The sequence below is a fragment of the Ahaetulla prasina genome, chromosome 2, assembly GCF_028640845.1.
Source record: "Ahaetulla prasina isolate Xishuangbanna chromosome 2, ASM2864084v1, whole genome shotgun sequence".
Taxonomy (NCBI): Eukaryota; Metazoa; Chordata; class Lepidosauria; order Squamata; family Colubridae; genus Ahaetulla; species Ahaetulla prasina.
Genome location: NC_080540.1, coordinates 111,111,444 through 111,138,445, shown reverse-complemented (window position 1 = coordinate 111,138,445; position 27,002 = coordinate 111,111,444). Strand labels below are relative to the sequence as shown.

The window sequence follows — 27,002 nt, the reverse complement described above, 5'->3', positions numbered from 1 at the left end:
AGATGTAGCACAACCACGAACACGAAGCCAAACAACAGCAATGCAGCTCACCAACTCAAATCCCCATGCAACTCAGACTAACCTGAACACAACCAAGCCCCCCAAACAGAACACCCCCCCATCCAATCAGAGCACAGCCAACCCCACCATCCAATCAGAGCACAGCCAAACCCCCAACCAATCAGTTCAAACCCCTATTAGCAGTTAAAAGGAAGAAACAGCTGCGATCACACATTGCTCCTAGAAGCACAAAGCTGATAACACCAGCCTGAAGATGGCGAATGAGACTTCATCGAAACGTCGCCAAGACACTTCCAATTTTATGCGGGAGAAAACCCAAATAACCAAAGACCTACAGATAGATAGATAGATAGATAGATAGATAGATAGATAGATAGATAGATAGATAGATAGATAGATAGATAGATAGATAGATAGATAATATAAAGGATAATACAGTTATTACATACTCATACTTATATATATGCTTATATATTGTATAGTTATTTCATGCTTACGCTTATATATACTGTCTGACAAAATAAATAAATAAATAAACAAAAATATGAGGGGTCTGTAAATATTTTCACAGCCCTCTTTTTGACTTGTGCAGTTTTAGGGAATATATCAAGCAGAAAACTTTAACTGTATTCATCAGCTGAAACCTATGCTTCATAATTATACTTCATAGTGGTAATAGCTTTTCCAAACCACATTGGAAGGTTTTGTGGACAAAGACTATCCAGTCAGAATCTACTATCATAATGCTGGATGGCACCTCATTCACTTGTATTTAAAATAAATTTTAACTTTTTAAAAATAAGTTGGTTAATAGTTATTAATTCCTGGCTTTTACTTATGATAAAATCAACTGTTTTTAAGGTTGGATTTTCAGCATAAATGCAAAATCCCCTATTTCTCAATAGTTCTTAACAGTTCTTGACTAAGTATTCCTAAGTATTATTCATGACTTTTTGAAGTATTCTTGAAAAGCTGCTGTATTTTCTCTGAGCCTTTAAAAGCAAGAATAAGCTTCATCAGACAAAGAAAACAAACAAACAAAGCTCTCAACTGATTATTCCTGGACCTGAGTACTTGAAAATGACATAGCTTAAATCACTCTTGGCTTTGATATCAGCTAATGCAGAGTTATATAAGGGCCCTTCGTAGCATCGCTAATGGTAACATAACTCTCAGATATGGCTTCTATAGTCATAACAAAAAAGGAAATATATGTGAAACATAAAAATATATGTTGTTTTATTTCAATTAATTCAACAATTGCATCTTTTGAGATTAATAATTATATTCTGATTTGAACTATAGTTTTGTTCAAGCGTTTATATTCAAGTGTGGAATGGAGAGAGGGGAACAGACACTTTAGCCTTCTATGCTTGAGAGCAAAGGGAAGAGAGAGAATAGGAATGATTGGATTTTATTTAATGAGGTGTATTATGATTTCACTGAAAATGGAACAAGGGAAAAACAAGAAGTTGCCTGAGGTAACATCCCTGTTATTAGATTTATTTATTTATTTTATTAAATTTATATGTCACCCATCTTACTATCAAGGCGACTTATATGACTTCTCCACAGTTGGTCAACATAAGAGCTGTAAAATATTTTTCTTTCCAGGTTGGTTTGTTTTATCCATGATTTATCCATGATTTGTTTACTGCACCAGTGTTCTTTTAACTTCTGATTCCTTCATTTCCACAACACTTTCACCACCCACCAGAAGATCTATATCTTCCTGACAAGTAATTTGGTTCTATGAACCTTGAAGCTAATTAGGCAGAGCTCAATCCATTTATGCAGATCCCTTCCTATGAACCCTGTCAGTTTTAGAGAATGCCATATACAGTAAGTAGGTATGAGATTGGTTATATAAGAATTTTTCTCCAAATAGCTGAAAAGTGGATAGATCATGATTAGAACTCCAATGTCCTCTAACGTAACAACACTTCAAGGGCTTCTTTAATGGCCAGCAGGTAAACTTGGATGAAAGCCAGAAAGCTCAAAGTTAAAACTCTTCAATTTTAATATTTAGATGTTTTATGCAGCTGGTAAATTGCAATCTGGAAACAATATGCATAGTATGATACTGTTGAATTTTTTTTTGGATTATCGTTCCCAGTAATCTGCAAGAAATATATTAAGAATAGGGTTTTTAAAATATATTAAAAAATAGAGTGATAAAGGAACAAAAACAAAACTACAATATGAAAGGAACTATTAAAAATGGGACAAAAAAATGTTAGCAGTCTTTTAAAAAACTTAAGAAGAGGTACTGTGATTAATCATCCATAATTAGAGCTTGTTTTTCCAGAAAAGCATTTGTGGGCTCCTTGTTGCTCTGACTTTGGTTTTTCTTGCAGATGTTTCATTATCAAACTAGGTAACATCATCAGTACTTGAAGGGAGTGGGGTTTGCTATCATTTTGTATACTAGTAGCCTGAGAGTGGGAGTGCTCTTGATGATTCCTTGATTTAGCTGTTGTTTATGTTAGTTTGTCTGAAATGGTAGTTCCTTGACTGGGGAATTGTTTTACTTTTTGATTGGTGGTCTAGTGTTAATCTTGGTGTTAATCTGTGCTCATCTGGGTGTTGATTGCTGGGTATTTATAATATATTACCAGTAATTCTATGTTTTTATTATAACTATAAATTAAACCAACTTTTGAATAAAATGTTCCTGAATGGATGGATTATTTAAGAGTCCTTGCTGTTTTGGATTTGCTAACCGAAGGATAGAAAACTAGCAAAATGCAATTAATTTCAGCAATATTACTATTTCAGAAATTAGTAGTTGTCAGACACAGGTAATCTTTTCTATGGGGATTGAATTTACTTGCTTCCATGCTGCACAGAAAAATAAGGAGCTATTCATATATTTCCCTAGGCATCTGGGTTTCTGTTGCCCGTAATTCCTGGTTGGTGTGGTATGATAAATAGTATGCTTGCAAGGTAATATGCAGTTTAGAATCCTGACTCTCCATAAAGTTGAATAGGATGAAACTGAGTTTTAGTTGCATTTGTGGCATATGGGCAACAATGTGCCAGACTTGCCCAGTGTAGCCTTTAACGTAATCAGAGGATTCTGCATGTGCTACAGACATGACTAATGGGGGCTAACCTAGAATATGTGTCTATGGAGATTCTCAGTCATCCAGATTATGGTTGTCCCAAAGGTCTTCAAGGAAAACCAAACTCCAGTTGCCTTTTGAAAAAGCACCTTTAGGATAACCTAGTATATACTTTTCTATCTTCCTTCAAAAAATTATGTGAAAGCCTTGATTGACCACTGCCATGATGGACAACAGAAAGCAAACTCTATGGGCCTATCTGGTGATGATTACAATTTAGAAAAATTACATTTACCTATTTTTAAGAACATAGTTACATTTTTTTCAAATTTTTTTGAAAGGTCTTGTTGAGGGGTGGGTTCTACTTACCTTTACTACCGGTTCACAACGGGAGCATGCGCGTATGCGCAGATCATCAATTATGATGTTTGAGTGGGTAGGCGGAGCCTCCCACTGCTTTTACTATCGGTTCTAAAGAACTGGACAGAACTGGGAGCAACCCACCACTGTTCTTGATACATGCTTTGAACATTCCACGAACACAGCAACATTTTTTTGGAAAAAAAGTTAATAAAACATATTGTCCATAAAGCTTAATTGTTTTTTATACCATGTATATAGTGAAAATAGTGTTATTATAAAATATATATAATTTTTTTCTTATTTTATGCATAAAATAAGAAAAAAATGAAAGTAAACTAAAAAAGGGAAAATTGCAAAGAAACAAACAAAATAATGAAGAAAAAGCATAATGAGGAAAAAATATAAACAAAGAGAAGGAGAACAATGAACAGTTAAGATTAAAAGAGATGACAACTGAAAAGTGATTTTGATGTAAATTAGAAATAAAAAAAATAGAAGTAGATGAAGAAATGGATGAACAAGCCTTCAGTTTCTAGACTGGGATGCCTTATGCACAGTCACTCACGCCCTCGTCACTTCTCGCCTGGACTACTGTAACGCTCTCTTCATGGGGCTCCCCTTGAGTGCACCCGGAGACTTCAGTTGGTTCAGAATGCAGCCGCATGGGTGATAGAGGCGTGGCTCCCATATAACACCAATCCTGCGCAGGTTGCACTGGCTACCTGTGGTTTTCCGAGTGCACTTCAAGGTGCTGGTTACCACCTTTAAAGCGCTCCATGTCATAGGACCGGGATATCTTCGGGACTGCCTTCTGTTACCACATGCCTCCCACCAGCCGGTACGCTCCCATAGAGAGGGTCTTCTCAGGGTGCCGTCAGCCAAACAGTGTCGGCTGGCGACCCCCAGGGGGAGAGCGTTCTTGGTGGGGGCACCTACCCTCTGGAATGAGCTTCCCCCAGGACTTCGACAACTTCCTGACCTCCGGACCTTTCGCCGCGAGCTTAAGACATATCTATTCTTCCGAGCAGGACTGGCTTAAATAGGGTTTTTAAACATGGATTCTATTGAGGTTTATTTTATATTTTGTATTGTATTTTAAATTTAGGCTATATTGAATAAGTTTTTTAAATAGTGTTTTTATTGTAATGTATTGTATCATTTTATCTGCCTGTTCACCGCCCTGAGTTCTTCGGGAGAAGGGCGGTATAAAAATTAAATTATTATTATTATTATTAGTTTAATGAAGAAAATGTTAAAACATGAGTAGATATCTTGGGATGAAACTGAAAGTGACAAAATTTTGAAAATATTATTTTAGAAATTTAATTTGAATTTACGGTGATGTGCCAAAGAGTAAAAAATAAAGTAAATAATATAAATGCTAGCAAGTAAGAAAAAATCATAAAAATAAAACAAAATACAAAAAACCTGTTTTGGTTTCCATGATGGTATGATTTATGTAAGGTGTGCGTGAACAATGCATCTGTGCTTAACATTTGGATGAATGAATTATTGTTTTCCTGTAAAAAGGAAAAAGTAGAAAAATTGAATGCAAAAAAAAAACCCCGTATATGGAGATTAGCTTGTTAAAAATTCCTGGAAATGAGTTTGGCAGAATTTTCATGGAGAGATGAATTATGAGAATGGAGAGTGCAGTTAATCTATTTGATGTGCAGATTAGATGCACATCAGATAGATGCACAGGGTGATTTTTACCTGCCAGAATGTCACTGAAAAATGAGAAAGAAAGCTCATTGTGTATTTGTTGATTTAGTGAATGTGTATGACAAAATGATTAAACTCAAATGTTTTATGAAATATGAAATTGAGTCTTGATTGCTGAATGCAATAAAAATAGTATATGATGGAAGTACATTGTCTCTGAAAACCTAGCAAATAGTTCAAGACAAGTGGTATAAAATCTCTTTTATACCACTTGTCTTGATACTTGTCTTTTTAATACATTTCTTGGTAAAAGTGTAAGGAATCCTTTTACAAATTTAGCATAATGTTGTTTGGGAATATTAATGTTTCTATGTTTACATAGAAAATGCTATGTTCCTTCATCCCAAACTTTTAATTGTTTGCTCCTACCTTAAAGATAGACTTTGCTAGTTTGATCCATCATCCATAGAAATCTATCTAACAAGTATTCCATTGAAGGCAAGAACCCAAAGAGGGTTGAAAGATTGCAGTCCATCACTACAACCAATCTCTCTCAAATATGGCTTGAAGAAAAACTATTAATATTTCATATAAATAAATATTTGTTTAGCTGTCATAGTTTAAATTGTTTAATTTTTTGTCCATTTCTAAAAACCCATTCTTCACTTTAGCTTGTTAATGTGTGCTAGCATTTATTACAGATACATATTCTGACAGTAATATTATTTACAAGAAACTATAATTTTAACCTGAAAGAAAGGTTTGGCCTAGCTATTAATTAGCTTTCCTTTTCCATTCAAGCTGTTAATTTTATTAACAATTGTAACAATTCTGAATGTACCTCCCATTTCTTTCTGAAAATTTTTGTCTATTAAATTATAATTAATCAGCAGGAACTTGTTTTTAAAATCTTGTTCAGTGCATGGAAAAACTTAAGGTCTATTTAAATTATGATAATTTTTGTTGTTGTTTAGAATGTATCTATTTCAATGAAGGAAAAAAAATCTTAAAAGAAGAAACTGTTTTTCCTCATACTTTTCTCCTCAAAATGGTTCTTATGCTATAAGGAACCTATGTTATTTGGTGGCATTCTTTGGGGAAAAAATGTTATGTTGATTTATTTTCATTTCTAGATTTTAGATAAATTGATTTGAAGTTCAGTTCATATTCAGCAGATGAACTAAGACTACAATAGAAGAGAATATGTTAGATAAATTTTGTTTAAATTAGGATTGGGTTGAATATGTGGGCAATGGAAATCAGTATTCACACATCTCCTATATTTACTGATAATGACTTTGTCTTGGAAAGTAGTCATAGGTGGGTTTCAGCAGGTTCTGACCAGTTCTGGAGAACCGGTAGCGGAAATTTTGAGCAGTTTGGAAAATGGGTAGTAAAAATTCTGACTGGCCCCGCTCCCATCTATTCTCTGCTTCCTGAGTCCCAGCTGATCAGGAGGAAATAGGGATTTTACAGTAACCTTCCCCTGGATTGGGGAAGGAATGGAGATTTTACAGTATCCTTCCCATGCCATACCCACTAAGCCATGCCATGCCCACTAAGCCACACCCACAGAATCAGTAGTAAAAAAATTTGAAACCCACCACTGAAAGTAGTGACATATTTTGGTAATTCAGTGCAGTTTTGGGTCAGAACTTAATTGTAATCACAGTGAATGTTTGGCTAGTGGGGTGACTCTAGAGAAATACTGCTGGAGTATACTAAAATTTATATTATTGACAATGAAGTCTAAGGAAGAGAATGCTAAATTGTGTTTATTTTATTTCATTTAGATTTTCATACTCAACTTTCTGAGACATTGAAAGACAGACAGACTGGCTGGCAGCAGCTGGCTGAAACAAAGAATTCTCTAATACGTAAGATTTTTATCTTGTTTCATCCTGTATTTCCTATAAGTAAATTCAATTTTGCTAGTTGGCAATTCCAGCTATTCGAGGTATTTATGAAATATTTGTTCCATAAATATCAGGAATAAGCAGAAACATATGTGTGTTTGTACATGTTTATGCACATATTTCTTGTTTTAGTCAATGTTTGCTATTAAAAACATTGGTTTGGGAAATTTAGTGGAAAGGTGTAACATTAAAATGTATCAGGAAATATTACTTGAAACTTATAGATGTTTTTCACAATTTCAAATGAAAGTATGAAAGTTGATTAGTTTTGATTCATTAATAATGTTGTCTTCCTCTTTGAGCATTAGAAGACAAAATATAATAACTTCATGAGTTCCAGCATCTACACATAATAATCTTATGACTTCTTCCAATATAGCATTATCTTTCCAGAATATCTGAGTAGGTTTTATAAACTCAGAACCATATAGGTTTAGATGGAAGTGCAATAATTCTACCAGTCAACTTGCTTCCTTCGCCTATGTATTATAGACTATTATTGTATTGTTAATGCAGTATTATGAGAACAGTAGATATGTTACTGCATTTAATAAGTGACAATATAAACTTATGTAGCTTTGGGCTTATACTTTTTACAACATTCGCTCCATAAATACCAGGAATAATTTCTTTTTAAAATTATTCCTGCCATTTTCAGTCACAGTGTTTGCTTTGATCTATTTTATTACTTACCTGGGATTCTGTTTCATCCATTTTTTCTTGTTACAAAGAATTTTAACAACAACTATTACTGGTCTAATTCACATATTATTCCAATCTTAATAGATGATTTGCTACGGGAAAAAAAATAAAAGCAAAACTAAGCTTTCCTATTCTTTGGAAAACACAAATAGAAGCAAACTCTGACCATTCTTCTATGGATTTTATTTCATATTTTAGATTATTTTCCACAGCTGAAACTTGGGTAAATAAATTACATTTGAAGCTACATACAAAGATAAATCCTAAGCATATTCTGCTTTAATGACTGATGGGCACTATTTCTTCATATATAAATTCAGTGCAGTAATGAAAAAGCTGAATATTGTTCATAATGCCATTCATAAGATGATGCAGATGTAGGAATTGGCAATTATAACAGCTTTCCAGTACTAGTAATTCAGTGAAAGAATTATGACCAAATTATGCATTTTGGGCTGCCAGTAGACAGATGGTGGTTGTTTTTGTAATCTGTCTGAGGACATAGCCCTGTAATCGCTGAAGCATTCTTCAAAAAATCACTGTTAAATACAAGCGCACACAACAACAACTTTTGTTATATTGTGGCTACAGGCTTTGTTCTTAATTGTATTTTTCAAGCATGAAAGGATTTTCTCTGTTCATAGAAGGCATTTGATGCAGTTGATGATTCTGTAGATGGATGAGAAGTTAGTGCACTGTTACCTATGAATCCTTTAAATTTTCCAGCGCTGTTTTTTAGGGGAAGCAGAAACTGACTTTTTCTGCTATAAATTGTAGAAGAACTAGAGAGAAAGGCTAGAGAGAAGTTCCGTGAAGATGAGCTCCGGCACGAGTACAAAAGCTTGGAAGACAAAACTTCTGGTCCCAGTGACCAACCCAGATTGGAACCTGTAACATTATCCTGAGACATGTATATTCACCTTCTTTCATGAGAACTATAGTTTGTTATTGGTCCTGATAATCGGAAGAAACTCAGAAGGAACATTTGTGGGGGAGGGGTAGAGTCAAGACAGTGTCTATGATGATGTGATCTATGCTCTTCCTTTCTATCTACTTCTGTGTGCAGTGCATTGTAAAAAGAAGAATGGTTTCACAGAATCATAACTATTACCTGCCCTTGTCCCAGGGATGTCCCTGAAAATCAAGATCCAACTAAAATTGCCATTTTTGCTTCATTACATTGTTAATATGCCAAGGAGGATGGGAGAGCTTCATTTTCCTTCATCTGGACAAAAATATGCTGAATCTTGGGTGAACAGATGGGTGGGATTCAATACTTGCTACTGATGATTTTTAGTTTTACATATTGCAATTCCCTTAAGGTATATTCATCTTAAGGTATATTATTTCAACATCTTCTTTGTTTACCTTTATGCCCTTTATTTAGATTTTTGTCACAGCAACGAGAGACATAAGAGAGTTATTTTTTTTCCAGTGCTTCTTACTGAAATGATCCCAGAAAAATTTCAATCTATTTGGCAGTTGAATCATGCTATCCAATTGTCTGTCTGGTGATGTCATCATTAGATGATACACAGTGGACACTTTTCTCTTCTTGTCTATATACTTAATTTAGTCATCTTTTAAAGCATCAGTTCATGGAAAATAATATTTTTACCAGAATACATTTGGTTCAATTTTAGATGTTTGGTATCTAAAATTAATTAGGTCTGTGGGGTTTTTTTATTTATAACAAATGTTTACTCTAAGTTATATACAGTGTATCTATTGATTTCTTTTAGCTTTGTACTTGTTTTTAACAATATAAAACTTAGCTATTAACTATAGTGAAGAGTTGGCTGGATTATTTTATTTGTTTGTTTAAAGCCTTGGTAATAGAAAATAAAACTTTTCAGTTATCTATTGCACTAATGACTTTTATTTTCCTTTTTGAAATATCAGTTAAAGTAGCATTGAATTCTTTAAGAGTAGATCTTTAATTGGTTTTTAACAACATCTGAATTTTTTAAGACAGTGTGATAGTGGTTAAAATGTTATAGCAAGACACTCTTAAACCTAATTAAAAAGTTAATACTAATTGAACAGAGTTTTAAATTAATGAGAGTAATATGTTGTTGGAACTAGGACCACTAATAGACAGAACAAAAATCCATTGTTTAAATTCTTTTCAGCAATAACCTCACTTTGTGGTCTTAAGCAAGCTACTCTCTACATCAACCTGTTAGTGCTCTATTGGAAAGATGTATATATGTCGAATGCTAAGAGATTTTCCTAGATGTGAAAATGTATCATAAACAGATTTAGTAAGAGAACAAAACAAAAATGCTGGGACTTCGCCCTGCCTCAATATTTCTTGTTCCAGAATTATAACTTATTTTTGTCTATTGCTTCTTGTACGGAGAACTTAAGAAGCTCATCTTTCTTTTGATGTCTAGCATAAGGAAAAATATCTGGCAGAAAGGTTTTTATTCACTCAAAGTTACATGGCAAGTTGGTAGCTATATAAACTAAATAAATAAATGGATAAATTCCATGAATTCTATTAACTCTTTGTGTCATCTGACCTTCAGATTCAACAGTTAGTTGGGGCCTTGTTTATGGCTAAGTAAAAAGAGATGCTAAAATGTTTCTGATCCACAAATGTGACACTATTCATTAGTTTGAATAATTTGCCTTTGATTTTGTTTCATCTTATGTTTTCAATAGAGACAAATATTTCATGATCAGATTTACATTCACTCATTCATTCATTCATTCATTCATTCATTCATTCATTCATTCAACAGAAAAATCTTAGCCTCTTGTTTGGCCATGAATTGAGTATGTTGTATTATTATTATCGGTAATGTTCAGCTGTTCCTGGTAATTTTGTCACACATCAATTATTCCTTATCTTCATAGAAAATTATGTTTAAATAAGTCAGATGTTATTAACCCCAGTGGGATTTCATTGAAGTTGTCCCAGTGATAAAATTGATAAATTTGATGCCTTTCCTGTAGTTTTTCAATATTGACCTCCTACAGGTTTTATATTTGAAAAGTTAGGAACAATTGTATGAAATAGGTAAGCAAGGTTGTATTTGTGTCCTGTGGGTCTTTGCATTGATTTCTACAGTACCAGTTTCAGATGAAACAATTACTTTCCTTATAACATGCTGTTTTGTCCATGAAACATTTACTATTGCAAGTAAACTATGTTATGAAATATGTGGAAGAAAATAAAAACATTTCTAAGAAAGAAATATATTTCTAAAGAAAATAATTAATTGTAGATTGTGTTCTAAGAGAAAAAAACAGACAACTTTTGATTGTAGACCTGCTGGGCAGATATAATCTTTGGTATGGAATTTGTGTCTTCAGTACACTGTTATTCAAACTAAATAATTTGCAGAGCTTAAGGGTGGGGGAAAACTTCAGTTTCCAGCTTTTAGTATAATATTCCACTGAGTGAAATATATACAATTTATACATGTATTTTTTAAAATATTGAAAGCATGAAAATAAATGTTTGCATTACAAAGAACTTGATGATCACATTTTGTATAGGACTTTTACGTATAACATCCAGCAAAAGAAATTCACTTCGATAGGTGGCAACTTTTTAACACAAGTTTTGACAAGACAAACACCATCTGTTACCATTGGTTTATTTTATGGCGTTCTTATGCTGAGTGATTTTACTCTATTTTTTAAAAAAAAAAAATTAAAAAAATCAGAAACACTTAATGACACATCTGGTATTCAGAAAAAGTGCATTTGGGTGACTTTTATATAGTCACACATTTCAAGAAAATCCTGGCTGAAAAATATTTTGCTTCTCAAATACAAAGGAACAATGATACAGATATAATATTTAAGCTATTTTCATCCAATGACATGTATGTAGTATAGTAATAATACTGGGGGTGTTATAACTACACTTAAGGATCTGAAGACTGTGTATGGAAGTACATGTTATAACAATTTTGCGACAGCTAAGCCTAGTCAGTACTTGAAAAAGAGTCTCTCTGAAAACTTTATGCAGATCATCTTGGCTTCCATATGGAATAAATTAAGTATACAACTATAATTAATAAATGCATTAATTTATTTCCATGGTAATGTTAACTGCAAATATAACTCTGGCAATTAAAAAAAGGCAACAATTAAAAATGTGTGTGCTTTGCTGGATAGTGTCACTGGTGTCTTAAGAAAATATAAATACTTTTAAGTTCTTACAGGATCACAGATAGGCCTCATTATTTTATGTATTACTTTGCAATAATCCCATTAATTTCAATGAAAACTATTTTCAAGGAAATTGAAGAATGATATGCAGAACAAATGTCTGGATGTCAGCCCAGAATTAAGTCCTAATTAATTCCACGGGGTTTATTTCTAATAAGTGTGTGTAGGTTTGCAGCTTGGGCCAGGTTCCAATGAATTCTCTTTTACCTACTACATGCTTTAAGCATGTGAGAAGCAAGTGTCAGAATAGATCATCTTTGTTTTAAAACCGTTTTAATTATTTTAAACAATTTTTGCCATTTAATCCAGATTAATGGATTAATATGGACAGCTACAAACAAACATAAATAAATAAATAAATAAATAAATAAATAAATAAATATTTATTTCCTTTTTCCTCATTTGAAGAATGATTCAAATGTTGATGAGTAACACATATTCAAAAATCTGCTGCAGTTCAGACATAATTCATTTTTCCATCATTATTTAATTCTTTGGTATCTCTCATGCATGAAAGATCCATGATTCTTGATTATACCTTGATATATTCCAAATATTAAGGATATAATCAAGAGGAACATATGTGTCCTTTAGAAGCAGAGATTGCCCCAAAGTATTATTCACAATTCTATGAATTACCAATTAAATATGTCATGGTTTAGAACCATGATGGCAAACCTATGGCATGTGTGCCATAAGTGGCACACAGAGCCATGTTGCCTGGCATGCCTGGCATCGCCTATTCCTCTTCTGGGTTTCCAGTGCACATATACACACCAGCCAGCTAGTCTTCTGGTTCCTGTTGTGCATGCACACACAATGATCAGCTGGCTTTCACGCATGCTGCAGTACCAGAAACTGGAACCGGAAACACACATGCATGTGTGCCAGTAACCAGAAGACTAGCTGGCCAGTGTGCATGCATACACTGGAAACTGAAAGTTCATTTTCCAGTGCACGCATGCCCACTGGGCAGCTCCTCTTAATGTGCACTGGCCATGCAGTTGATGCCCACTTGCAGCTCTGGAACATGGCCAGGAGCGCTGCCACCAGTCGCTCTCCTGCGCCTGCCTGCCTGCCTCATCGCTATCACCGCCACTGCCACTGCGAAGAAAGCTGTGGTGCCTGGGATCCCTGTGGGCTGCTGCAGGGGTTGGCCAGGCATGGCTGGCTGGATGCTGCCTGGAGTGCATGGTTGCCAGGAGGAGGAGGAGCCATTGCCTTTTAGCCGGCATGAATGGCCTGCTGCTGCAGCCTGCTGCCACCCTCTCTGCCTGCCAGCTGCTCCTGCCACTGCCAGGGAAGCAGCAGTGTGTGCATACACAGTGTGGGATGCATGCGTGTGAGTAGCTTGGGGGGGTTACAGGTGCATGCGCAGGTGTGGTGCATATTGCATTATAAGTGCCGGCACACACACTGTCACACGCACAGACACTTTTGGCATGCAACAACAAAAAGGTTAGCTATAACTGGTTTTGAGCATATCTAAACTCTGTGAGTTACAGCTCTACAGCAGTGATAATCAACCTTTGTTAAAGGTTTATAAAACAAGAGTTAATTTGTACTCTGTGTTCAACAGAGATTAATTTATGTATTTTAAAACTTTGTTCAACTGATTGAAAAAACAATACAACCAAATGTATTATTCCAAAGTGAACATAAGTAATATCTAATGGCATCTACTTGCTTCAAGCTTTTATAATGAATCTGTGACTTAGAAGCCCACATTAATTATTGCAAGAACTTCCAGAAGACATTTAATAAATTGTTAAGTAGCACTGTGAAATATTTCAGCTGAATATTATATTCCCTACAGACAATTCAGAAAAACTCAGTATGATCACATAACCTATGTTTTTATGGATAAGGGATTTTTTCCATTTATTTACAGTGTTCCTTGTAGGTTTTGAAAGAGTCACCCTAGTTCTTCCCCTATATCAATGTGGTCAGAGAAAAACTGAGAGTGAACCCAAAGTTATATGAATTACATAATTTCTTGCTGCAACATGAATGAGTGACGGCAAATGTCAAGTGACAGACTTGCAAAAATGGAAGATTCAGTATACACTGTAATCAGTGTGGTGAAAATACGTAACATTGCCCATCCAAACAAATATTTTAAATGAGGTGGATGGCATTTTAGAATTGCAGATAAAAAGAGTCATAATATGTCTACAGCTTCTTAAAAGAGCTGAGTCTCTCTCTGGAAAATACAGTATATTAAGTTTAAAGTGCTGCTACAGATGGTATGACAGACTCAGGTATGCTCCAAACACCTTTTCTCTTTCAGATTTGAAACACATTAGGGCCATAGTATTGTAAAACAATACAAGGAGTACAACTTTTTAAAAGTGTAAATTAGCCTAAATTACTTTAAATGCTTATCATAACATTCTCACTGGCATGGACAATTTAATTCCAATATTCTTAGTTATATTTATAGATCCTTTCTCAGCACTGGAAAATTGTACCCAAAATTTGGTTTGTGATATGGTTTGAGACAAAGCCTAAACTCTTCAATATTTATTAATCATATTTGTAGGCTGATGTTCATGCTTGAATATAACCTGTACAGCTAAAATATTTCTAGATGAATATTAAAAGCCAAAGCCAACTGAAGCCATTAAAAAGCATGGCTTCAATCAGAAGAACAAATAATAATATTCTGACATTTTACTCTTGCCCCTGCAATATGCATACCATCCATTTTACTCTATCTTTTGTTTTTTAAAAAGACAACACCAGTGAATGCAAAATATATATATGCAGAATAGATGTTATAATACAGACAAGTTTAATTAAATTAGAGATGGTGGCTAATCAAATCGACATTATAAGAATAATAGGAATAACTGACCATGTTTCATTGATTTTCCATTTTAGAATTCCAGGTGAACATGATTTTCCCTTTGTGTGAATATTTACTACAATTCACTGGGCAGCTTGAGAATTATGCTCAAATGTAGTATATAGAATGTTATTTGAAGGTCATATTATACCTTGAAGCAATTTGTGAAATTAGAAAAGTATCTGCATATAAAATGATGAAAACCTGGTTGGCATTTAATTTAGGAAGGTGAACATTTATTTAAAGAACTGCAATGGAAAACTGAAAATATAAATATGATATGGAATATGGATTTATATTTAGCATTCCTGAGAAACGTTATTGCAATTCAAAAGAGATGATAATTTTTCATGTAAAGCTTGAAATTAAAAATATTCATAGTAGTCTAATTTATTACCATCTACTAATCTAGAAATAAGATCAAAGTTTGATTCTAAATCAATGAGTCCTGCAAATAGTTTGCCTTTGACTCTGTGTGTGTGTATGTGTTCTCTAAATATCAATTTATGTCAGTTTTATTATAGCTAATTCTTAATTTGTTATTCTTTTAAGAGTTATAATCTTTCTTTATATTTTGTGTTGCTGTCATTTGATGATAATAAACACTCTCCTACTAGTACTGATACACCAGAAAAATCTTCTTGGCTACCCTTATCCTTTAGCAATGGTGATTGGAATATATCTGGGGAGCAGATGGGAGATAGGATGTTTTTAAAAATTGGGCAGGTTATTTTCTTAAAAGAGAAATGGATCGTGGTCTCTGAAGCTGCTTAGTCTAAGTGATAAGTGATTGATTGATTGCAATTTGAAGCCCAAATTCTCAAAGCAAACTTATAACAAAGCTCCCTTTTCCCTTTTTCTTTGTTCAGTGACAAAGTTTCTTGTTTATTCTGACCAAAAAAGGTAGGCAAAAAACAGAGGAAATTGATAGAGTAAATGGTAATAAGCAGAAGGGAATAAACAAACATTACCAGTTCTGTTCACCTAAACAAGTATTCTTTCTTTTTCCTATCATCCATAGACTGTGTATACCTGCCTAAACTATCATTCTGATGTTTGCTATGTATATCTCTAATGAGATACGAGCTGTACCTTATGACAAAAGATAATATAGGGTTAAAATAGTAACCTATTTCCAATTTTCTGGCAAAAACTACCCCTTCAATACTTTTTATGGGGAACCCGCTGATTTTCTGTAAAATATGTATTAGAGATAGCGTTGAGTCTTGCATTGACAAATGCCTTCTTAAATTCTGTTTGAAAATTCTTAGTTTATTACAAAAGTAGGATTTCACTTGGACTCCTTGCATGCACATCTCTGCAGAAGGGTTTCCTGAACAGTTTATGTGTGAATGTAAAAGTTTATAGTTGCTTGCACAGAGACAGGTAGATAATGTTTTGAGTTTCACTTTGCTTGCCTGACAATTTACCATAATACTTGGCTGTCTGTCACTTTCCAAATAACAAAAGCCTTTGTTTCATTACAAGATGGGTACTATGGGACATATACATATGGACTGTAAAAGTAATCATGACAGAATATTTTACATTTGATAAAAAATGCATATTAGTATATTACCTTAATTAATTGAATCGAGAGTATATAATTTGACACTGAGGATTTAATTAATTGAATCGAGAGTATATAATTTGACACTGAGGATTTTGGAGAAGTTTCTGTTATCTGGCAAATTCAAAATATTCCACTGCCATTATAGATATCATGGAGGAAAATTCTTCTTGCAGAGACATATTAGCAGAATGGCTGAAATAGCAGTCAACAGAAAAGGATAAGTATAGTCCATTATTAAATTGTAGCTCTGTCGACAATGCAGCCCTGGATCTAGTGCAGGAAATGTTGGCCCATTTACTTCAATAAGAAGGGAGAACATCGAAAAATGGTTTATAGCATACCAGTTATACACTGAAATACTATCTTCAATACAGAGCATAGGAAATAGTAGAAATCTGTATCCAGGAAACAGATATAAGTGTGATGAAACAGCATAGGGTTTATACTGTAGCTACATGCTTTCAGGCTGATAGTGAATAGAAACAAAAATAGTTTCTCTATTGCAGAACATAAGTTTGTTTCTAGAATTCTTCCAACAAATCTCCCAAGACACACATGCAGGCATCTGAACTGATGGAAGACCTTAAGAATTATCCAGATAACTATATAGATTTCACTAAAGATAAAGTAAACAGTAAAAATAAATGCTGTGACTTATAATGTCAGCAATTGTCTTATACATTTCTCCCTCTCTTGGTATTTATTTATTTTTTTTAAAAAAAGAGTTCAAGATAACATATACAAATTGTCTTTTTGAAATGGTATTATGAATACCAACCTATTCCAAGCCAGATGCTCTGGTATTATATTTGTAGGTTTTTGCATTACAAGACTACATTCTGGTACATTTCACATGTGTATGTAATGCTATGCCTTACCTGATAGGCACATTAAACCAATTATCTCTACTGATGCTAGTTACATCTTCCTTCCTTATTAGTTTCTTCTTTAATTCATGTTGCCTAAGTTAAATGTATAGAATATACCATTTTTTCTTCCCTATCTCAAATACGGTGCTTATTTGCAAGCAAGACAAAGTCTGTTTAAGAAAGTCTCCCATGACCCCTTTATTTTCGGATCAGACAAGCATAGGGTGACTATGTTATTTAGACTCTTATTTTGAGTCTAAAGCGTCCAGAACTGTTGGCACCAGAATATTTTTCCCCAAATTGTGGTAGTTAAGTTTGAGGATTGTTTTTGTATTGTTGTATTTTGCATTGATTTTGTATTTTGTATTTTTGCATATAAACCCCCCCCCCAAAAAACCCTCACTATGTTAAACATTTAAAGATAACGGTGCAGTAACTATGCTATCATCTTTCAGCTTGTTGCAGTTGGAAAGTGGAAAAAAAAGTGGTTTGAGATCTGCTTATTGCTCTCGGCTTTTTTAGGACACCCATTCCTGATTTAAATTTACCTAATTTAAAATGTTTATGATCATAGCAGTTCCCAAAAGAGAAGGAGAAGGATGAGGCTCTGCTATGAGAAGTTATTTATATGGCTTCTGTTTCTCTCTCCTAGACATGTCACGGTTCAGAGATTACAGCTACAAATAATTCTCACTAAAACGACAATACTTGAGACCAGAAATAGAATAGAATAGAATTTTTATTGGCCAAGTGTGATTGGACACACAAGGAATTTGTCTTGGTGCATATACTCTCAGTGTACATAAAAGAAAAGACACCTTCATCAAGGTACAACACTTACAACACTTAATGATGGTCATAGGATACAAATTTAACACTTAATGATACAACACTTAATGATAATCATAGGGTACAAATAAGCAATCAGAAACAATCAATATCAATATAAGGAATACCAGCAACAAAGTTACAGTCATATAGTCATAAGTGGAAGGAGATGGGTGATGGAAACGATGAGAAGATTAATAGTGCAGATTTAGTAAATAGTTTGACAGTGTTGAGGGAATTATTTGTTTAGCAGAGTAATGGCCTTTGGGAAAAAACTGTTCTTATGTCTAGTTGTTCTGGTGTGCAGTGCTCTATAGCGTCATTTTGAGGGTAGGAGTTGAAACAGTTTATGTCCTGGATGTGAGGGATCTGTAAATATTTTCACGGCCCTCTTCTTGATTCATGCAGTATACAGGTCCTCAATGGAAGGCAGGTTGGTAGCAATTATTTTTTCTGCAGTTCTAATTATCCTCTGAAGTCTGTGTCTTTCTTGTTGGGTTGCAGAACCGAACCAGACAGTTATAGAGGTGCAAATGACAGACTCAATAATTCCTCTGTAGAACTGAATCAGCAGCTCCTTGGGCAGTTTGAGCTTACTGAGTTGGTGTAGAAAGAACATTCTTTGTTGTCCTTTTTTGATGATGTTTTTGATGTGGTCATTAAGCAACGTAAAGCACAATGTCATGTGACTGTGCTGCTTTGCTATGGCATTTCTGTCATTTCTGGTTGCCATTGTTAAGCGAAAACTACACGGTCAGAAATAAGATGTCATATGCTCTCTGTTTGTGATCTGCTGGCTTTTACATTGACTTTGCCTATTGGAAGCCAGTAGAAAAGGTCACTGATGGCAGTCACATAACTTCAGGATGCTGCAATATCATAATATTGCCCAAATTGCAATCTTATAATTGCAGGGAAAGCACAATAACAAGCAACTAGGAAGACTGTTTGTAACTGCTACTCATTCAGTGATGTATGTTTGAATGATTGCTGAACAAATCATCATTAAAAAAAGAGCTAGCTGAGATGCTCATTACACTTTTCACTTTTGTAAGGAAAGTCCCTCTGAAGGACTGTTTTTTTCTCATGCACAGAACCTGTCCTACATTCAGTTCTGGGTAAAGCAGAAGGGTTGCCCACTCATGACATCTCATAACCAGGACTTTTTATCTTTGCAAGATCCATTGTACTCCATTATCACTCTGTCCAGCTCCCATTCCATCCACATTTGCTTGATCAGATTTTTTTCCAGCAAACTATTCAACAAACAAACAAAAAAGATTTTAATGATATGAAACTCTTGTTGGGGGGGAGGGAATGCTTTTTCATTTTTCATCTTCTCATGGACTGAGAGTAGGTGGTACTGCCAGGTGATAAAAACCACCGCATAGCATCTCAGTGGATTAAAGAGGGAGCTCCGGGAAGTGAACAGGGAATGTTATGATACTGCCATTCTGGCTTAGAAAACCTAGCTTGAGCTATGGTCACCATTTCTATAGCATAGCAGCAACATTTCTTTGGCTCTAGCCTAACTGTAAGATAAGATTGCTGTTTGAGGCTATTGTTTTCTGTTGTCACCATCCATAAAAAGTGGCAGGCATCTCATTATCTCCTTGATCCCCCTACCAGTTTATTTATTTTTATTTATTTATTAATTAAACTTTTATACCGCCCTTCTCCCGAAGGACTCAGGGCGGTGTACAGCCAAGATAAAAAGCAGTAAGTATACAAAGTTAAAAATCAATTTAAAATACCTATTCAATAGTGGCCGAATTAAAACCGTCAAATTGACCAACCTAAAATACCCCATATAAAATTACAGAAAATTTAAAAATTTAAAATTTAAAATTTAGAAATTTAAAAAATCTAAAAAATCAGTCCAGTCCCGCTTGGATGAATAAATAAGTTTTTAATTCCCGACGAAAGGTCCGAAGGTCAGATATTTGGCGCAAACCGGGGGGAAGGTCGTTCCAGAGAGTAGGAGCTCCAACAGAGAAGGCCCTTCCCCTGGGGGCCGCCAGCCGGCATTGCTTGGCGGACGGCACCCTGAGAAGACCCTCTCTGTGAGAGCGTACGGGTCGGTGGGAGGCATGTGGAAACAGCAGGCGGTCCCGTAAGTACCCGGGCCCTAAGCCATGGAGCGCTTTGAAGGTGGTAACCAAAACCTTGAAGCGCACAGAAGACCACAGGTAGCCAGTGCAGACTGCGAGGAGAGGTGTTACCGGGAGCAACGCGGTGCTCCTCAATCACCCGCGCAGCTGCATTCTGGACTAACTGCAGTCTCCGGGTACACTTCAAAGGTAGCCCCATGTAGAGAGCATTGCAATAATCCAGTCGAGAAGTGACGAGAGCATGAGTGACCGTGCATAAGGCATCCCGGTCAAGAAAGGGGCGCAACTGGCGGACCAGGCGAACCTGGTAAAAAGCTCTCCTGGAGACGGCCGTCAAGTGATCTTCAAACGACAGCCGTTCATCCAGGAGAACGCCCAAGTTGCGCACTCTTTCCGTTGGGGCCAGTGACTCGCCCCCAACAGTCAGCCGCGGTTGCAGCTGACTGTACCGGGATGCCGGCATCCACAGCCACTCCGTCTTGGATGGATTGAGTCTGAGTCTGTTTCTCCCCATCCAGACCCGTACGGCCTCCAAACAACGGGACAGCACTTCGACAGCTTCGCTGGGGTGGCCTGGGGTGGAAAAGTACAGCTGAGTATCATCAGCGTACAGATGATAACTCACCCCAAAGCCACTGATGACCTCGCCCAACGGCTTCATGTAGATGTCCCTCTTTGTGAGATGGGGTCATAGATGTCAGATGGGCTTGCTGGTCGCGTACCTGGCTCCTTGCTACGTGACAGCTGCCCTGCCCGAGCTCCTGGAGGTGCTTGCTGGGGTGGCAGTTGAGACCCCCAGACTTTTAGTCGTGGGGGACTTTAACTTGCCATCGTCCGGCTCGTCATCGACGGTAGCTCGGGAGTTCATGGCTTCCATGACGGCCTTGGACCTGACCCAAGTAGTTGATGGCCCTACTCACGTTGGGGGTGGCACTCTGGACTTGATTTTTGTCTCTGGTCAGTGGTTGAGAGATCTGGACTTAAAGGAAATAGTCATTGAACCTTTGTCATGGTCAGATCACTCTTCTTCGCCTGGACTTTCTGACCGCCATTCATCACCGCAGGGAGACGGAGCCGACACGCTGGTTCCGGCCCCAGGCGCCTGATGGACCCGGAGGGGTTCCGGACGGAGCTTGGGCCATTTCCTGAGGGTCTGGCTCACGGCTCGGCTGAGGAACTTGTTGCGGCCTGGGAACGGGCCGCGCGGGGCCTTAGACCGGTCGTGCCTTTGCGACCTCTGACCCAGCGCAGGTCCCAACCAGCCCTTGGTTCTCCGAGGAGCTGAGAGGATGAAGCCGGAGAAGACGCCTAGAGAGTTCCTGGAGGTCTAGCCGTTCAGAAGCTGATCGGACACTAGTGAAGTCCTATACTAGGGCTTACCTAGTGGCAATGAGGGAAGCGAGGCGAGCTACGCCTCCTCATTGCATCGGCAGATAACCGCCCAGCCGCCCTGTTTGGGTGACCCGCTCCCTCCTACATCAGGGGAGCGGGATGACCCGCTGCAGGACGTGCTGAGGAGTTTAACGGTTATCTATACGATAAAATCGCTCAGCTTCGGGATGGTTTGGACCAAGATTGCGGTGATACGGGTGAGACGGCTGAGGCGGTCTTGGTGACATTGTATGGGATGAGTTTGACCCTGTCGCTCCCGAGGTCATGGACAGGTTGTTGGGGAGGCTAAATGCCACCACATGTTTACTGGACCCGTGCCCCTCCTGGTTGGTGCTGGCCACGCAGGAGGTGACACGAGGCTGGCTCCAGGCGATTACGAGTGCTTCTTTGGTGGAGGGAGTCTTCCGCCGCCTTGAAAGAGGCGGTGGTGAGGCCCTCCTCAAGAAGCCTTCCTGGACCCGCTGTTTTAGGTAATTATCGTCGTCTCCAACCCGCCGCGCGAAGGTTGTAGAGAGTATGGTGGCATATCAGTTTCCTTGCACCTGGATGAAACTGTCTATCTAGACCTGCTCCAGTCCGGTTTCCGACCCGGTTACAGCACGGAGACGGCTTTGGTCGCGTTGGTGGATGATCTCTGGAGGGGCAGGGATAGGGGTTGTTCCTCTGCCCTGGTCCTATTAGACCTCTCAGCGGCTTTCGATACCATCGACCATGGTATCCTGCTGCGCCGATTGGAGGGATTGGGAGTGGAGGCACCGTTTATCGGTGGTTCTCCTCCTATCTCTCCGACCGGTCGCAGTCGGTGTTGACAGGGGCAGAGGTCGGCCCGAGGCGCCTCACTTGTGGGTGCCGCAGGGTCGATTCTCTCGCCTTCTGTTTAACATCTACATGAAGCCGCTGGGTGAGATCATCAGTGGTTTCGTGTGAAGTACCAGCTGTATGCGGATGACACCCAGCTGTACTTTTCACACCGGACCACCCCAACGGTTATCAAGTGCTGTCCCGGTGTCTGGAGGCCGACGGGTCTGGATGGGGAGAAACAGGCTCAAGCTCAATCCTCCAAGACGGAGTGGCTGTGGATGCCGCATCCCGCACAGTCAGCTAAATCCGCGGCTGACCATCGGTGGCGAGTCACTGGCCCCGGCGGAGAGGGTGCGCAACTTAGGCGCCCTCCTGGATGAACGGCTGTCTCTAGAAGATCATTTGACGGCCGCCTCCAGGAGAGCGTTCTACCAGGTTCGCCTGGTGCGCCAGTTGCGCCTTTCTGGACCGGGAGGCCCTATGCACGGTCACTCACGCCTCGTGACGCCTCGCCTGGATTACTGCAACGCCTCTACATGGGGCTCCTTGAAGGGCATCCGGAGGCTACAGTTAGTCCAGAATGCGGCTGCGCTGGTGATAGATGGAGCCCTCGTGGCTCCCGTGATAACACCCATCCTGCGCAGGCTGCACTGGCTACCTGTGGCCTTCCGGTGCGCTTCAAGGTTTTGGTGACCACCTTTAAAGCGCCCATGGCATAGGGCCGGGTTATCTACGGGACCGCCTACTGCGACCAGATACCTCTCACCGACCCGTGCGCTCTCACAGGAGGGACTCCTCAGGGTGCCGTCAGCTAGGCAGTGTTGCCTGGCGACGCCCAGGAAGGGCCTTCTGTGGGGCTCCCGCCTCTGGAACGAGCTCCCCAGGACTCCGCCAACTTCCGGACCTTCGACCTTCCGTCATGAGCTCAAGACACATTTATTCATCTGTGCAGGACTGGCTTAGATTTTAAATTTTATAGGGGTTTTAAATTGATTTTAATATTTATATTTCTATTTTTAATGATAGGGCATTGGAATAAGTTTTTTAAAGATTATTTTAATTTTGTGTATCGATGTTTTATATGCCTGTGAACCGCCCTGAGTCCTTTGGGAGATAGGGCGGTATATAAATTTAAATAATAATAATAATAATAATAATAATAATAATAATAATAATAATAATAATAATAATGTTGAACAGGAGAGGCGAGAGAACCGACCCCTGCGGCACCCCACAAGTGAGGCGCCTCGCGGCCGATCTCTGCCCCCCTGTCAACACCGACTGCGACCGGTCGGAGAGGTAGGAGGAGAACCACCGATAAACGGTGCCTCCCACTCCCAACCCCTCCAACCGGCGCAGCAGGATACCATGGTCGATGGTATCAAAAGCCGATGAGAGATCCAACAGGACCAGGGCAGAGGAACAACCCCTATCCCTGGCCCTCCAGAGGTCATCCACCAACGCGACCAAAGCTGTCTCCGTGCTATAACCGGGCCGGAAGCCGGACTGGAACGGGTCTAGATAGACAGCTTCCTCCAGGTACTGAGGGAACTGCCGTGCCACCACACTCTCTACAACCTTCGCAACAAAGCGAAGGTTGGAGACTGGACGATAATTACCCAAAATAGCTGGGTCCAGGGAAGGCTTCTTGAGGAGGGGTCTCACCACCGCCTCTTTCAAGGCAGCGGGAAAGACCCCCTCCATCAAAGAAGCATTTATAATACCCCGGAGCCAGCCTCGTGTCACCTCCTGAGTGGCCAGCACCAGCCAGGAGGGGCACGGGTCCAGTAAACATGTAGTGGCATGCAGCCTCCCAGCAACCTGTCCATGTCCTCGGAGCCACAGAATCAAACTCATCCCAAACCACATCAACAAGACGAGCCTCAGTCATCTCATCTGGATCATCGCAATCTTGGTCCAAGCTATCCCGAAGCTGAGCGATTTTATCGTATAGATAACCACTAAACTCCTCGGCACGTCCCTGTAAGGGGTCATCCCGTCCCCCCTGGTGAAGAAGGGAACGGGTCACCCGAAACAGGGCGGCCGGGCGGTTATCTGCCGACGCAATGAGGGAGGAGGCGTAAGAACGCCTCGCCACCCTCAGTGCCACTAGGTAGGTCTTTGAAAAAGACCTAACTAGTGTCCGATCAGCTTCGGAGCGGCTGGACCTCCAGGTGCTCTCTAGGCGTCTTCTCCGGCGTTTCATCTCTCTCAGCTCCTCAGAGAACCAAGGAGCTAATCGAGATCTGCGCCGGGTCAGAGGCCGCAAAGGCACAACACGGTCCAAAGCCCCAGCCGCGGCCTGTTCCCAGGCCGCGACTAGTTCTTCAGTCGTGCCGTGGGTAAGATCCTCAGGGAACGGCCAAGCTCCGTCTGGAACCTCTCAGGGTCCATCAGGCGCCTGGGACGGAACCAACGCATTGTTCCAGTCTTCCTGCAGTGGTGAGTAGCGGTCTGAAAGTCTAGGCGGAGGAGAAAATGATCTGACCATGACACCGGTATTGTCACTAAATCTCTTACTACCAGATCATTAAACCACTGTCCAGAGATATAAATCAGATCCAGCGCAGATCCCCCCATGTGAGTAGGGCCATCAGTTACTTGAATCAGGTCCAAGGCCGTCATGGAAGCCTGGAACTCCTGAACCACTGTTGATGACAAGCCAGCCGATGGCAGATTGAAATCGCCCATGACCAAAAGTCTGGGGATCTCAACAGCCACCCGGCAAGCACCTCCAGTAGCTCAGGCAGGGCTGTAGTCACGTAGCAAGGAGCCAGGTACGCGATCAACAAACCCATCTGATTCTTATGGCCCCACTTCACAAGAAGGGATTCACAGCCGCTATCTGAGGAACAGTGGTCTCTCGGCTCTAGACCTCTCTCATTACAACCGCCACCCTCCACCCCTACCCTGGGCCCTTGGCTGATGGAATGCTCGAAACCTGGCGGGCACAGTTCAACTAGGGCACCCCTTCTGCACCCAGCCAGGTCTCCGTAATGCCCATAAAGTCCGTGGATTCCCCTGGATAAGATCGCAAATCAGGGGGCCTTGTTAACCACGGACCGGCATTGCACAACATCAACCGGAGGCCCGGCTCTGAGGATCCTGACCTTCCGGGAACGGGAAAGACTAGGGGCCGGAGCACGATCGCTTTTAAACAGCGAACACGTGCTCCCAACGAACGACACGGCCCCTTGCTTCCGCCATATCTGCCCCTCCCACTTACCGTACAGATGGAACCAACTTCCAATTCTGGAACGAACCTCACCCTCCTCGGACCAGATGAAAACGCCGTGAACTGGGACTGAGACTGAACCAACCTCCCGACGGGATCTCCTCCCGCCACTTTCCTCCCCTTTAAAAACCCTTATTAAAAACCTATGTACAAAACCCCATAAATTCTTCTTCCTCGATGCCACCTCTCCGGGTCCCAAGACCCCTCGTTAAGGCCGGCCTCGATAACCCAGATGGCCATTCCTGCGGCGGGGAACCTCGCAGTTGAAGAAGTTCGGCAGCCGTATATTTCATGCATAAAGATCTAAATAACAGCGGGGAGAGGAAAAGTTCCCGGTCAGTAGATGGTATTGCGGACGATGGGTGAGACCGGAACAGTCACAGACAACGGCCAAAAGGCCGGTAGGGCAACAGTTAGATGAAATAAAAGTTGGGCTGATGAATTCTGCTCTTACATTATGAAATGATAGGTAGTTGGTTAGTGCTGAGAATTTATTACGTTGAAAAAAAAAGAGAGAACAGTTCCTGCCTCTTCAACAGCTCCTGCATTTTTCTTTTCGAATTTGTTTCAGAGAAATGTAGGCATATTTTCCAATACAATTGAACCACCGGTTTATAAGAAAATAAATATCTCACCAGATAACAGGGGGCATTGTGGGGGTCAAAAAAGGCCAGGGAGTAGAAGTAGTTTCTGTTTGTTTGCTTGCTTATTTCAAACCACCAAGTAGCATTTTGTGCAGAAGAAAAATGGACTATGGTTCAGCATAAGAAAGATAGATAGGACTGACATCAATTGATTTTTGCAGTCTTTCTATTTGCAATCTACATTATTGACATTGCTGCTGAGACGTTTCAAAGCTGGTAATACTTAAAATGTCAGGAAAATATATTCTATATTGGACAAAAGCAACGCTTAGGAAAAGGGTACTGAAGCACAAAAAGGCTGGGTTTTACTTAAAGCAAGGCTCTTGAAAGGGGCAATATACACACACAATATAGATCCCACTTAGACTGAAATATTGCAAATATGATTTTTAGTGTTTTGAAAATGGCAGTCTTGGTACACTGGTGGCTTTAGACCTAATGTAAATCTAAGAATGCAAACTAAAAAAAATGTTGCTGCATAGAATGCTTTTTGAATCTTGAATCCTACCAAGAGATGTTCAAGCAGTTAATTAACCAGTTGATACAGGAGTATATATATACCTAAGCTCATCTTAGGTATATATACCTAGGGACGCAGTGGCTCAGGGGCTAGGATGTTGAGATTGTCGATCGAAAGGTCGGCAGCTCGGCGGTTCGAATCCCTAGTGCTGCCCTGTAATGGGGTGAGCTCCCATTACTTGTCCCAGCTTCTGCCAATCTAACAGTTTCAAAAGCACGTAAAAATGCAAGTAGAAAAAATAGGGACCACCCTTGGTGGGAA

At 39.3% G+C, this 27,002-nt stretch overlaps 1 protein-coding gene across 1 annotated transcript in view; it reads left to right on the top strand.

Moving 5' to 3' along the window:
- Positions 1–27,002, top strand: part of TENM2 (teneurin transmembrane protein 2) — a 970,061-nt gene that overhangs the window by 363,272 nt on the left and 579,787 nt on the right. Inside the window, exon 3 of the mRNA XM_058167878.1 lies at positions 6,908–6,991. Coding sequence (XP_058023861.1) covers positions 6,908–6,991 — 84 coding nt within the window. The remainder of the gene's footprint in view (positions 1–6,907; positions 6,992–27,002) is intronic.